General features: G+C 36.6%; 1 protein-coding gene across 1 annotated transcript in view; it reads left to right on the forward strand.

The window, feature by feature from the left end:
• The window catches only part of LOC141907054 (protein CDV3 homolog A-like), a 15236-nt gene extending 998 nt beyond the window's left edge, over positions 1-14238 (forward strand). The window contains exons 2-5 of the mRNA XM_074796605.1: positions 1496-1575; positions 3566-3702; positions 12485-12701; positions 14047-14238. Of these exons, the coding sequence (XP_074652706.1) occupies positions 1496-1575; positions 3566-3702; positions 12485-12701; positions 14047-14167 (555 nt within the window). The 3' untranslated portion in view covers positions 14168-14238. The remainder of the gene's footprint in view (positions 1-1495; positions 1576-3565; positions 3703-12484; positions 12702-14046) is intronic.
• The last annotated feature ends 1699 nt before the right edge of the window (positions 14239-15937 follow it).

Consider the following 15937-nt stretch of genomic DNA (forward strand, 5'->3'; position numbering starts at 1 on the left):
AATGGCTGCCAGTCAGCCATCTTGATTCTTACTTTTTAAAAATTCTTACTTTTCTAGCCCAATTTTCTGTTAAAAAGCACAACTTAGGGTTGTCAAAAGTGCGTTTAAGTGCTCATAATTTTCCTAGGGCCTAGGCTATAGCCTAACAACTATCATCGGTCGTCAAGGGATTCGAACCCACTACGCTAAAGCTGTTCCCCGAAACCCGTTGACCTCATGAGTCGTTGGAGTCGTTACTAGCCGACCAGAATCCGGTCGTACCAATCGCAACGCTTGTAACAAATGACATTAGGTCCTGTTGGTTTTCCCGTTAAATGGACCAATCAGCGAATGTTTTACCGGACAAGGAAGTATTTCGCAAATCGATATATGACGTCATGCCCAACAGCGCCGGTAATGAAATCACTCTTCGTGAGGCCAGGGGGGCTGGTGAAAGCGAGTTCGGGAGTGATACAAGACCCATAGCAAACGAGGATGTACAACTATGAACCCTGTTTTGACCTTCAGTCAGTCTTAAGTTGGTCAATACAAGACCCTGCTGTTTTACTAAAGTCTATCCCAGTGGTTATGACCGCCCGGCATTTCACTCTCAAAGAGCCAGTATCAACAACAATTTAATTGATACTGACAGCTTTAAGTGGTCAAACTCACCATGAGCATTGCTGACTCGCTGGACCCCAGCTGCTTGTTACTATGGTTACAGGCAAGAGTGAATAAAGAGCAAAACTTTTCCACACTTAATCCAAGAAAATGAAGTAATAAGCAATGAAAATTCAGTTTTGAAGTCTTGTTGCATTCAAGAGTGAATATTTTCGCTGGATGCTGAAGTCAGTGTTTACATTATGAAGTGTCAAAACCAATTTCCAAGTTGAAAGATTATATTTAGATGGTTTTTCAAGCAAAACAACAGCACTCGACTCATGAGATGATTCCAGATTATATATGCTCACACTCTGAGGAGTTAATAGATGTACAAAATCAATCAGATTGAATTTGCCACATGACATGATTATTCCAAAAATGAAACTAAAAATTCAAGAAAGGATTTTGTAAAAATATAAAAATTGGAATTTTATGTCCTTTAATGAATGGCCAGTTGATGGTATATTATTCACTCTTGAATGCAGTAGTCGCTTGACCTCAATTACTCGTATGGCTGAGTGATAGAAACCACAGGGATCCCGATATGTTAGTGTAACAACTCCTTGATGCACCGCGGTCATAACTTCTGGGATAGACTTTAAATGACCTGATGGCTAAAATGATTAATGAAAACACTGGTTAAGTGTGATAGCTTGTAAGACTATTGGAAGATGGTGCCAGCTGACAGAGCGCTTACAGAAAATTATTTTCAATGAAAATGCTATGACCTGAGGTGACTGTGGGTCACGTGAAAAAAGGTTAACAGGGTTATATTCTGCCAATGAAGAAGATCAAATGGAATAGGCCTAATGGACGTTGAGATAAAACCTATTTACTTACTTGTTCATTCTAGGATGATGCTGAATGGAATGATTTTGAGGAGGAAGATACCAAAGACTATTCCGGTTTGAGGATACAGAATTTACAATTCAGGTAGGCGATGATCTGATTTTGGACACTTAATTCAATTTGAGAATAGACTTTCTGCCTTGCTGGTTTCGATGTCCTAGAAGCCTTTGAAGACTCTTCATAATAGTCTTACATCGGTTTTTAGCCCACTTGGGACGCAAGCTATGTCGTTCTTTGTCAGTTGTCCGTCCGTTCTTCCGTATACAGGATCCATTTATCTTGTGAAGTATTGAAGATGCTTCAATATAGGCCTAATGTCTTGTTATTTGGTTTATACATGTATCTACCCTAGACACGTCTTCAGCCCAAAAACTGGCCAGGTCAGAATGAAGATAGCCACCAGGCAGCCATTGTTGTTCCCTGAAATTAGCACTCATTTTTAAAGTTCTAGAGGGAGATTTTGAAAGCCCTTTCCATATTCACATTTGGAAAATGGTGTTAATTTGAATAACGGTTTTTCTCCCCATAACGTTTTGATCTCTAAATTTCTCGCTTGTTCTCTTGTACCCCGTTATGTTAAAACGCTACATTATTCGAAGTTTCTTTGTTATTATCTGATTATCCCCTAATTTGTCCTCCTTTTTAATCACTTTAGTTTGTGACTTTGTTTTTAAAATACTTCAAATTAGCCTACCCTTAATTTGCTATTGCTTACTTAGCTAATCTTTTCCAGTCTTATTTTTACATTATTTGAATCTATATTTTACTTTCAACTTTTTAATCCTTTACTCAGTTCCTTTGTTTTCTTAATGTATAAATAGCCTGTAAAATTATCCTGTTCCCAGTAGGCCTAAGCCTGAGGATGGCTTATAGTCTTTAGCCGAAACGTTGCACAACAGGGGGGATCTAGCGAGTCAATTTGACTATATTCCTAGAAATTACTGCTCAATGATATGCCAACGAAGTAGCAAGAATTGCTCATGTAAAGCTCATTAAAAGGGGGTGTGGGGTCTTCCCCAAGAAAATTTTGGAAAATAACTTCCTTTGGAAAATAACAAGTTTTCCTTGTATCTGGGGCATTCAGATTATGTATTTCTAATAAATGTGTTGGTCAAATATTTTTCTGACTATATTCCGTAATACAGTGGAATATAGCCTTGATCCGCCCCTGCTCAAATATATAGGCCTATACTCTTCTATTCAAGAATTCTCTTTTTGGCTGAATTAGGGTGGAATCTTTCATGTTTACCTCCAGGCATATTTTGTGGTCGCAATCCATTGGCATTGCAAAATTGTAGCTCGTGACCTGTTCTATGATTGTGGTGAGTATCAAGGTCATTGGTTTCAGTAATTTATCACCAGGTGTGATGAATATTGAAATCTTTAGATTGTTGAGCATTTGGAACCACTCCCCAAGTGGGCATGGTTTCTGGCCTGCCCTAGTTTGGTAGGAAGCAACCTAGGGGCCAACATATACATGTAGGCGTACTAGGTATGTGGATCAATATATGCTACTAAGGCCATTCCAAAATGATTATCTGTTTGCTTTGCCATAACAGGACTGCCCTGGCCCAGTGAGAACGTTTTCTGGGATTCATTGAAATAATACTATTTTTGACAATAAACGGCTGACCCATTGCCGATGTATCAGCTATGTATGTTTGTTGGCTAGTCAGTTTGTGGAAAATGTGCCTCGACACAAGGCCTAGTTTATGTTTTCCAGGAAATTGGCTACGTTCCAACAAGGGCAATCATTCTAGCAACTAGGGTAAAGCTGGTAATTTTATAGAACTAAAATAGAACTGGAGTTAAAACTGTAAAATTATTCTTGATATCTACTCAAGGCTTATAAATCAAATATACTGTGCACAACACTGGTTTGTGATATTGTGTCTCATGTAAAGAAGATGATAAAATTGCTTTTATGTCTTACAATTTTGTGATAGAAAATTATTATCTACCTTACCGGCCCACCCTGAAAACATGTTACGGCGAACAGACAATTAATTTGGGATGGTCTAAGTACATAATAATGCTGATGTAGGAAACATATATGTAAACATATATTTTATAGAGATGAAGATGACTCGGAAGAGAAGGAAATCGCAGGTCAGAATGAAAACGATTTAGAAAATGGAGGAGACGCAGAAGCAAGAGAAAAGGAAAGTGGTCCTTGGAGGCTAACAGTTGAAACAACTAACCAACCTTTAGGTACAAATTATAGATGAGAAACGGGTGTTTTTGACATGGCCTATCTTTATATCGAAGATGGAATAGCAACTAAATGATTTTGCTTCTTTGCTAAGAAAAGCTGAGTACTATGTACCACTGTATGCCACCAGTGGCCCTAATATCTCCCTATTTGAGTCAGACGCACAGTGAATTTCATGTTTCACTCAAGACATTACACAACATAATGAAATTCATCTATTAGTGAGAATTCGCTCGTTTATATCATATATGATATGAAGTTTATATCATGATGTGAAGCTGTTTTGAATGGCGTAACTAGCTGTTTGAGTCACGGATTGACTATCAGAGGTGTATTTACTGTTAACATCAGACTCCGAACCATTGCACCATCACTGAATATCTACTGTGTCAAATCTTAAATTTTAGCCTACAACTGAGAGTCTTCAATTGAGAGCATTGAAACCTCAGCAAGTAAATGTTAGATGATGTTACATTCACTAATGAAACTAAGTCAAAATGCCGTCTAAGATGGCTGTTTCGTGGCCATCTTTGATTCCAGATATGTAAGGCCTACTATCGTAACCTAAATATATTTAATGGAGAGTATCAAAACATCACAACCGAAAGTTAGATTACATTATGTATCAGTAAATAAATCCAGGTCATAATGCCATCCAAGATGGTCAAATGGTGGCCATCTTTGACTCTAAAATATACATTTTGGCTTTTAACTATCAATATATTTCATATAGATCATTGATTTTATTCAGTTGATGATTTAGTATATAGGCCTATCAGTGGAAATCTAGGTCTTAACTTGCTGTAGGCGGCTGCAGTCGATTCACTGGCAAACTGCCGTAGGTGACTGTAGTCGACAGCCCGACCTATCCCACATTAAAAGTATACTTAAGTCTCATGCTCCTTGCAGCATGTTGAGACATAGCTCTTAATGCACATCGACTGCTGATACTCGAGAATCCAAACTTGGAAGTAATTTCACATTCTGATATTTTGAAGAATTTTGACATCAGAAACGTCCGGTAAATTTGATATCTTTTTAGCAGGGCTTTTGATGAAGGTTCAAACATTTGACTTATAAGCATAATTAAGGCTGAAACAGTTGATATAGAAATCTAGGGTGTTTTTATTTGTGAGTATCGACAATGTACCATGAAATTGTGAGTATTCTCACTTTCTAGGGAGTTATTTTGCACTGGACCTCCAAAAATGACCCCACCCAATAGAGTGATCGAAGGTTAAATTTTTCAGGACCATTCCATATCCATGACCACTACCATGGCTATGGAATGGTCCTGAAAAATGTACAATTTTGCATTGACAATTAACTACTGCTTCGATGCCCTGTATCCAATAGTTTGGAGGATTTAATGCATAAATTTCATTTACGTACAAATCACCTGGCACAAACAGGTGTTTTTTTAGGGCCGTGGGCTATGTACATTTTGGCCTATGACACTATGGTCAGCCTCTATTTAATATGGTCTTGAATAAAATTCTGAGCGGTGATAAGATAATTGAGTCAATAATCGATTATGCAGGGATGAGAATTTCCCGCGGATTTCGGTATTGAAAAATATCAATTTTCCAAATAGTCCGAAAATGATTTCATTTAATTGGTCTGGTGCGATTGGTAATCAGGTGAACCGTAAAAGCGTTCAGAGCCTGTTTTACTTATCGTCGCGTAAAAGTATCGCATTTCAATGCATATTCATTGCAACACTGATTTTGTATCTGAGTGTGTATGTATTTTATCGATCGGTTGCAGACACACGCGCGCACAGAAACAGGTCAGCCTCTATTTAATATGGTCTTGAATAAAATTCTGAGCGGTGATAAAATTATTGAGTCAATAATCGATTATGCAGGGATGAGAATTTCCCGCGGATTTCGGTATTGGAAAATATCAATTTTCCAAATAGTCCGAAAATGATTTCATTCAATTGGTCTGGTGCGATTGGTAATCAGGTGAACCGTAAAAGCGTTCAGTGCCTGTTTTACTTATCGTCGCGTAAAAGTATCGCATTTCAATGCATATTCATTGCAACACTGATTTTGTATCTGAGTGTGTATGTATTTTATCGATCGGTTGCAGACACGCGCGCGCACAGAAACAGTAGTAATGTACATAGGCCTAGTGACTGTTGCCGCACGTGTGTGGCGAACGCCTTCAGATATTATACATTACTGGGTGATGATTTTTAGTGAGCATTCATCGGCGCGTTTTAACTGCAATAATTCAGGGCTCGACCCGTAATGCATAAGATGCTGAATGTCATCGAATGATGATGTAGGCCTACCACATTGAAACTAGCAATTACCTTCCAAAATATAAAAGTCATTCATGGGTTCAAGATCGCGCTAAGTGTTTGGAAAACGCTTTTAACTTCTAAAATTTTCTTGGGGGAGGACCCCCAAACCCAGAAATCGCTTCGCACCTTCGCCGCTCGCGAGTGCAGCCTGTTCCCGTGTGCAACTCAACAAAAAAAACGCAGATTTTATAGGTTGGCGTTCTCATCTCTGATTATGGCTAATGGAATCATCTGATCTTATCTAGCCTATTCATCTTATCAACAGTTGCATTGTATTCATTATTTTGACAGTATTTTTGACGCCGTCTAAAACGTTACCATTATGAAACCTAAACAATGTTAACCATTCAGCATCATTTTACAAACGACAACCATAAATCGATGTGCAAAACGTCACAGGTCTACGTGTATACATACAAGCTATTTGGCAAAATATTATTGATAAAGATGTAGAATGGCTTCCTGTGATTATATAATGAGCTCTATTTGAACGTCGAAATATCATATTGCATTGAATATCAGTAGAAGACATTTTGTAATAGTAAATGATGTATGATTATATCTGAAACGGCAGGCATAAATAGAAATGATAAGTAAATCGGATTATTCGGTCAAATGTGGTCTGATTCAATTCAATTCTATATTGATCCTTATTACATATAAAATTCTGGGATGAAATTCCCAAATTTGATAAAGTTACAAATTTTAGAATAAGAAAATACAGCATACAAGACACACGCGTAATTCATACCAAATAACATAAACAAGTTATTTTAAATGACTGTCTACTTCAACCCAGACTCAAGAGGATATCGAGTGACAGCCAAACCGGGCCGGCTAGGCCACGCGATATGCTCCAAATTCATGATGAAGCATACTTCAGAAGAGCTCTTTCCTCAACCATGGAGGCAATGAAATTGCAGACCAGCTTAGAGGCAAAAGTGAATGAAGTCGGTCCCAAGTAATCAATTATTGACAATTTTCAATAAAAAACTTGAACCAGTACTGTACAGTCGAAGACCTGTATCACCTGCCAAATCTCATAATTCCCCAAATTTCTTAAAACTTCGATTTCAAATTAGCTTATCCCAAAAATTCTACTTTTTTTCGCAGGTGTCAAATAATTTATTAAGATTAATTTTCTTGGTTCTGTCAGTTATAAGATGGTAGTGAGTCGATGACGTCATTTTTATGTCAACACTTATAATTGTTGGTGGGAGTTCAGACAAAGATTTGTCAAACGAATAAATACTTTAGTCTTATTAATGCAGAGTGTGAAGTTTGGCTTTTTGGTTTACCTTTGTCAGCGATATGAAGTTGGCATTGAGCCAATTCGTGTAAAATTGCTGTACATTTTTTTATGTGAGCATTTGTTTCATTGGTTCTCGGCTTAAATAACGTATAATCGATGCAATTGAAGACATGGTGAACCTCCGTTCGATGACATGGTCAACTTTGTTGAAATTCTACGAAAACCTGTTTTTGGCAGGAAAAATCTACGCTCTTGCGTATAAAATTGTGATCTCGATTGTGAGCTCGATTGGGGGCATTGTCTCCATGAGCAAATGTGATTGGCTGTTTTATGGATATATCGGGAATTCCGGCGCCACTAAAATAGTTATGGGAAAGCCGAAAGCCATAGAATGGCGTACGTTTCATTGGACTAGGTGCCCTATACGTGCGAATTTTAAATGCTCATTGTTGGTGAGGATGTAATTATTTCACACATCCGCCATAGGTATTGTTTCATTTTAATACCCGATGATTGTTTTGATTGACATTGAAGTGTAAGCGAACATTCACTTACACGAGGCCTCCACCTGTCCGCGCAGAGTGCTACACGACACACACACAAGCTCGTACAGTACACTACTCAAGGTGATGCTGTAACGCGTGCGCGTTTGACATGAAAATAGGCTGAATTATTGTGCAGAAGATGAGCGCTGTGTTTTCTGTTCGATAGAATTTGTAATGAATTGTAATTTCTTGTGACCTGATAATATTGTAGTCGTAAATTCCAGGATTTAAAACGATCTAATAACCGATTTCTTCTGTACCGGTATTTTAACTTCCGCGGCCAACATTGGAAGAGGTTTCCATGACCCAATATTCAGCCACCCTCTGATATGTGACATCATATGAATTTTAGGCCATCCCATATTAATGGTCTGTTTGCCGTAACCCGACGGACCCGACTTCAAAGGTACCGAGTGAAAACTTTTTTTCTGGGATTCATTGAAATAAATTTTATTTTTGATATAAACGGCCGACCGACCCAGTGCCTACGTATGAGCTACGTCTTATATATGTTTGAATTCAAGTGTGCATCGTGTGATAACATGCCTTGTCAATGTGGCCTAATTTAAGTTTTCCAGGATACTGGCAGTGTTCCAATAAGCTGCCATTCATTCTCATAGTGACTATATCAAAGCTGGTAATGTAAAACCGCGCACATATTCAATGTACTGTTTCATTGTTAACATAGAGATGAGCTCTGGACGCAGTTATAATTTTAGAATAATTCTCGAAATCTACGCTATTAGACAAATTTCCCGTGCACAACGTAGATGATTTTAGCGATATTGTTTCCATGTAAAAAGGTGATAAATTTGTTTTTTTGCCCAAAAATTTAAAAAAAAAATTTTTTTCTTGCCTACCGACTCATCCTGAAAAGTTGAGTCGGTGTTACGGCAAACAGACAATTATTTTGGGATGACCTTATTTGAATATTTTTTTCATATTGTGAAACATATTTTTTTGGAAAATATGAAATAATTTCCCTGCCACGCCTACCTGTACCCTACAAACTTTTGGACGTGGACCGTAACCAAATGTATATCTTTGGTCTTATTTGACTACAAAATAATTCTTTAAGAAAGATAAAATACAATGTAAACTTGTGGAACTTTGAAGTCACGAATTAAAAAGATTTTTCAAGCAATGCCCTTACTCCAAACAACCTCTAGCTTTCAAGGTAAACCACACTTTGCCCATGGGCAATTTATTTCAACCGTGTTTTGGCCCTTGTCATCCCTAACGTTGGTATAAGCCCTTCTGATTATAAATAGCTTACCACCAACGATTAGGTAACTAACTAGATATATTATGTATTTAATGTATGTATCCGCCATACAGTATTATGTAATTGTGTTGTATCATAAAAAAAATAATATTTTTTGATACAATCAACTAACAATAGTTAACAAACATTCAGATTAAGGTATTCATTGAACAATAACAACTGTCCAATTGCCTAAGGGAATGTAGGTAAAAATGTCCCGGATAATATGTTCCTGGAACAAAATTTCCCCGGAAAAATGTCCCATAATGTAGAAAAAAATTTCCCAGTCTATCACTACTTATTTAGTAAATTTCCCACAGACCTGCCAACTGTTACGATTTTCCCATAATCGTTACGGATTGACCGTACAAATTACGGTGCAGTGGGTGTTCAAAAATACGATTTTAGTCTATTTTCAATAAGTTCTAGGGAAAACTCTATCTAGCGTTGTTACAATTCTTAAAAATATGTAAGGATTCTTTAAATATATGTCACGAAAGAAGTTAAAACATGTTGATTTTATTATCGGAAACTAAAAATAGGAGTCACTTAGCGCACGCCGCGCATTCCGATAGTTGATATACGCGTCAAGTATCCAATCAATAGCACATTTACACAGACCGCTGGCATACACGTGGCTTCCTGCATGCACTCAATACAGTACATCTATCAGCTGGCTGTCACCTGGGCAACCTTCTTCTATTGATCTATTGTATACAATACTCTCTAGCATGCCTTTTAAAGATACAGCTGTAAAAATAACAGCGACGGTTGCATGCATTGAATCATTTTTTGGAAGTAATCCGACTTAAGTTAATTTATTTGTTTATCAATCCATGATTCTGCGTTATTTATTTGTTCAAAATGAAAAATAAATTAGAAATTAATATTGGTTAACCCTTTCAGTGCGTCTACACCGCAGTGCGGTGTATAAATCAGTGGTGGATTTTGCTAGTACACCGCACTGCGGTGTATTGATGTAATTAGTAATCAGTTTTTAGATCTACTGAAAGATGGCAGCACCTGTCAAACATAGTTAAATACTAGTAACTAACGATACACCGCGCCGCGGTGTAGACGCACTATAGTGGTATTCCCGTTATTCAACACACTAGGGTGGAATTTTTCAAAATTTTCACATTATCCCCAGCACTATGGGATAATGATTAGTCAGCACTGAAAGGGTTAACAAAACGACCTCCCACCGCAAACCAGTCGCATCGGTTCTCTGCTGTAATCAGTGTGTCTGTTATAAACGGTTACCGCGATGATTTCATGGATTTAGACGTCATTTTATCTGATATAAGTGATGAACCTAATCAATAACGAACCGGGCAACAAAGAGAAGGAAGCCCACCGTTTTAAAGATGTTACACAGTAATGAATCTTTCGTAATCGTAATTTTGCATGAATCTTTCTTAATCGTAGAGCATCACACTCAATTTTTTGTACTGACTAAATGACAAGTATTATAATGTGTGGAGTTGACAATTATAATCTACACGTCTCGCCTCATGCAGGTAAGCCTGTTACAAAGGTACAATATCATATTGACAATTGAAACAAAAAACAAAAGAGTAAAGCAAAATTAAGTTAAATTAAAGGGTTTTTTCAATCCAGCGTCATTTTATATAAATTACATGCTTGTTACTGAAAAACAAAAAACAAAAGAGTAAAGCAAAATTAAAGGGTTTTTCAATCCAGCGTCATTTTATTTAAATTACATGCTTGTTACTGAAAAACTTCAGATATTACTGAAAAATTATGATATTGTTCTGATTTAGTCAGACATGAGGTTGGCAGGTCTGTTCCCATCGAAATAACACCAAAGAAAAAACTTGGTAATAGTGTAAATTGCATACTAACCATAAAAAATAATTCATTGAGTGACCATGAGAATTAAAGGCCTAGAATTTCAACAATTATTAATTTTGCCTATTGAGAAGATGGGAACTCAAACATGATATGTCAAATTTAAGAAGATTTTAAATTCATAATTCAATTCATAATACAAATAATTAAATCAAAGTAGAGCCATTTCTTTATATAATGTTAAAATTGTAATTACAATGTATATACCAAGTGTGTCCAAATTATATTTTTGGACCTGAACTGGAAGCTTTTTTCTTGTGGCGTTACACTTGAAAGAATACTGATACACTCAAGAAAATTTGTGCTGACAACATTTTTCTTGTTGGCAGGTCTGTAAGATTTTAGCTGCCAGTAGGTTAAGGGTAAGTGCCATGTAATATGGTGACTATCTGATTCAAAAATGTACATTTATTGTTATTAGGATCAACTGTGTTTATCCTTACAGAATGGTCCTGAGAGTAACTTTGTTAGCTCTGTTAGCTCTTGGCACAAATTGTAACCACTGGATATACACCACTGATATTTTGTCATTAGGTGGAAAATAGATGGTGGAATTGATATGGCGGTTTCGTTCATCAGCTCTAAGCCGTTTGGAAGTACTGGGAGAAAATGTGCAAAATTTCAATACATTTTTTCCCATTCTACTAATCGGTGCTTAAACTAGTTTTATGACATCACAGGGAAAGCCCTTCAGAAGGGCATCACTTGCAAATCCCTCTAGAAGGGCTTTCCCAGTGACATCATTATAGAGAACTGTTCTACCATACTTGTGACTCAAAGGGAAAACCCATTACCATGTATATCAACTAAGTTGAACATGCTTACTATACAGTGCACCATGATGATTTCATCTTGATCAGCTGTTTATACAATTGCAAATTTCAAATCCAAAAACAAATTGATTTTTGTGCTCAAAACAAAACGTACTCAGTTGATCCTATTGGACCCATGGTCCTTTATTAAAATTTCGCATGAGAATGTATCATGACATCATCAGAAAATGAATCTAGGTTGTATTACCATCCGAGATGGGTGACTGGTGTTCATATTTGGTTTTAAAGCTGTCCATTTTGGCCTGTATCTCTGTAGGCCTGCCTATTTTATGTAGAACATAAGTATTTCACATTCTACACAATGTTAGATGATATCATTTTCATTTATCAGGTTATGAATCAAGGTTATTATAACCATGATTCATTAATTAAGATATTCTGATAAAGATAATATCTGATAGATAATGATGGCATTATATTATAACTTATAATGTGATGCCATCCAAGACACCTGACTAGTGGCCATCTCTTTCCACAAATGTACATTTTGGCTTATAACTATGAATTTATTTCATAAAGAGCAATGGTATCATATGATTTCAGATGATGATGAGATACCCGAATACTGCATAGTAATTTTCAACAAAAAGCAATGTTTATGCCTGGGTTAGGACCTGGGTTTGGGAGGTTATTTTTGGGATGTCAGGGGGACACATCTGTTTGCAAAGCTAATGCATAAGATCTGTTTTTCTTTTCTTAATTAGAAACAGACAGTGATGTGCCAGTACCAGCTACAAGAGAGGAAGCAGTTGTGCTGAGTGGAAAGTATGTCCCTCCCGCGGCTCGATTTGCTGGTTCCATGAAAACGAGCTCCAATACTCCTGGCAAAAGAGGGAAACGTGGTGCTCCCTGCATTAAAAGTGAAGTTGATTTTCCAAGTTTAGGTGGTAGCGTCGAAGATGCAAACATGCGTAAAGAAAAGTAAGTTCATGTGATGTATGTGTATGAGAAAATAATCTTGCTTGCATTTCAGTTAAATCTAGTTTAATAACTAGTCTTCAAATTTTGATCCACCAATTTTAATCAGGGCTTCTTACAACCCGTCTATGGTAGAAATCCACTTAATTTTTCTTCATCACGCAACTCAGTATCATCATCATCATCATCATCATATGGTTATGTAGTTCGTAAACCTAATCAAGGGCGTGCCCTATAGCCGGAAACGTTTTTCCATCTGTCCACATGGTTGTTTGAAAGTGTTAATATATCATCTGCTGTGACTATCTGTGAGGGTCCTGATGTCACCATTGTACATGTATTGACAAAAATTACACAATTGAAATGACAGAATTGCATCCAGGTTTTAACATATAGTCTTGAAATTTAGCTTAGAACCCCTATTGATTTTGGAGATAATTGCCTGCAAGATGCTGGAGCGATAGCCATATGGATCTGTACACTGTTCCTATCTAATAGGATGGGGCAGTTTTGGAATAAGAATTATAGTTTTGATATAGGCCTATGTGGTATGTTGCGTATAGTAGTCTAAAATCTTGTATTGCTTGTTTTCAAGATGTCTAATTGGTGGCCTTATTGAACCTTGAAAATGCACTCTCACTATTCCTTAAAGTGCAGTTTTTGAAATGAAGTGAATACATAACTTTACAAGAGATATATAGCTTTAGAAATCTATTGATTTTGGTGATATTTGCATTCAAGATGGCTGTTTGGCAGCCATATTGGATCCTAGAAATATACTTAATCCTTATAATCATTGAATTATTTTACCCTTCTGGCATTATTTCCTCTGGCATTTTTACACCCCTGACATTTTTACCCTTGGCATTTTCACTTCTGGCATTATTACCTATGGCATTTTTACCTCTGGCATTATAACCGCGTACCGTTTAGTAGCACCTTTGATTTAGTATGTTAAATGTATAATACACAGCGTAAGGTACCTACGGATTTCGGTTGCTTCCATAGCACTCAATTTGTCAAAACCAGATTACACCAGGATCAAGGCTTTTGAGCCCTCTAAACAGTTGCATCATACTGCTGTTATGAAATGAAGAGTTGTATAATGAAGTTCATCCATTAGCCTTTATTGTTGTTATCAAATGTAATTTTCCCAATTCTCTAACACTTAACCAGCCACACTTAACACGCCATGGTGTGCATGGTGCCTCAGGACTACCAGATGTTGTGAATCAAATTATGTGTGCATGTACACTCATTTATTATCAAGGCAGGCTAACTGTTTGAATCAATCATCCTTTTCCTGAGTAATGAGGGAAAACATTTTAATTTTCTTATCTATTTTTAGAGATACTGGTTATAATCGTTATGAATCAGTCAAGAGTGGAAATCGATTGACACAGGAAAGTGATAGGTCGTTGAAATTAGAACTGGGTAATAAGTTTTCTGCTCTCACTAAAAATGATTGACATTAGTTTAGTTGTGAGTTTGATTTGTATGCAGAAGTATAAAGAGTGGACAAATAAAATCATTTACCTCATTTCATGTTATTTTCATGCTATCTTTACCTTAAGTCTCCATTAGCTACATTTTGCGAGACGTCAATGTACTTCAGGATCCAACCTTGGCCAAGTGGGCATGTCGGAAGTGGTTAGCTGCAGAATGCCCTGGTTAAGTAAATCACTATAACAGTGGCAATTATTTGAATCTGGTGAATATTCTACATACAAAGGGACTAGTCACAAATAATACATTGAATCCTAGATTGTCCGCCGTATGATTATCCACCACTCTTGCTAACGACCATATAAATGTCATGGTGCAGATTTCCTCAGTGCTGTTTAGCCCACTTGAGAAATACAAAATTACTGTTTTAAATACTAAAAGTCCACACTATGAAATCAGTCTTTGCTTATTGGTTACTGTTAGTGCTATATTCAAAGCCACCTACATGTATATGACCATATTTTAAACAACATTTAGATATTCTTCCATTTCCATTGATGACCCACTTTCCAAAAATGCATTAACTATACTTTTCTTGTGTCTTTTTTTCTAAAAGCTGCGATGGGTCTTGTGCATCATTGTATCTAAAGACTAAATACATTACAAACTCACAGTTACCTTAATGTTTGGCTTTTAAAAGTCTCTTTAGATAACAACTTTGAATTTGATGCATGCCATGTCCTCCAAGGCCAACTTGGATACAAGAGACTGGAAAATTTTCAGCATTTATAATTTTGCACTAGATAAATTGATCTTATGGAGAAACAATACTCTGCCACTTAGTATCCTATCCTAACCATTCTGAACATGGAGATACAATACTGCTGCACTCGTGTATTTATACTATAAAGCAGAAGTGATGGTATTTACCGCGACGCATTGTAGGAAAATTGATGCACTTATACATCATTTTACTGTTGCTTTATGTCAGTTTTTCCCATCATCATGTTACATATTTCAAATAGATTGGTGGTCCGAGGGGGTTACAATATGCATTTTAAGCCTGAGCTTAATTTTGGTTAAAAAAGATGTGTTCGCCATCTAACAGTAAAGTAGCGTGCTAATCATACCCAACCTAACTTTTAAAATAATCAAACCTTTAGAAAGGAGGGGTATCCCAGTACATGCCAGTATATCCAAGCCCAATATCTAAGGGAATCCTCCACCGTGTTTCGTATCTTACTCCAAGCAAAAAAAGTCCAGGGAATCTCTTATTTCATCATCAATCTGTCTCTCAGGATAAATAGATTTCATACATATAACCGAAATTCGTTACCAATCCCATTTGCAGAAATTATGGCAACGTTTATGGGGGACATCTACTTCTTCACTCTAGGTACTATTTTTGGGGTCCGGCCCTACGCATCTTCGAGCTACTAACCTTATTGTGGTCTGACGCCTGACTAGTTCCAAAACTTAAGAATAGCATTATTTTTTATACAGCTTTAGAAAGACTGGGGATACCCTAGATATACAATGCAATGTAATAGCTCTCGTCAAATTACATGGAAATACATACTAATGCACAAATCGACCATATGCGACAAAATCCAAGTTTTCTATCAATATCATCAAAGTCAAACATTCATTTCAAAATATGAATAAAACAATTATACAGCATTTTCTGAATACTTGATAGGTTTTTCACTGATGGATATAAATATATGGCTATGGATAAAAATCAGAAACACAATTTTAAAACATTTTTTGAAAAAAAATGCCTTTTTCATCAC

Source organism: Tubulanus polymorphus, chromosome 6, assembly GCF_964204645.1.
Source record: "Tubulanus polymorphus chromosome 6, tnTubPoly1.2, whole genome shotgun sequence".
Classification (NCBI taxonomy): Eukaryota; Metazoa; Nemertea; class Palaeonemertea; order Tubulaniformes; family Tubulanidae; genus Tubulanus; species Tubulanus polymorphus.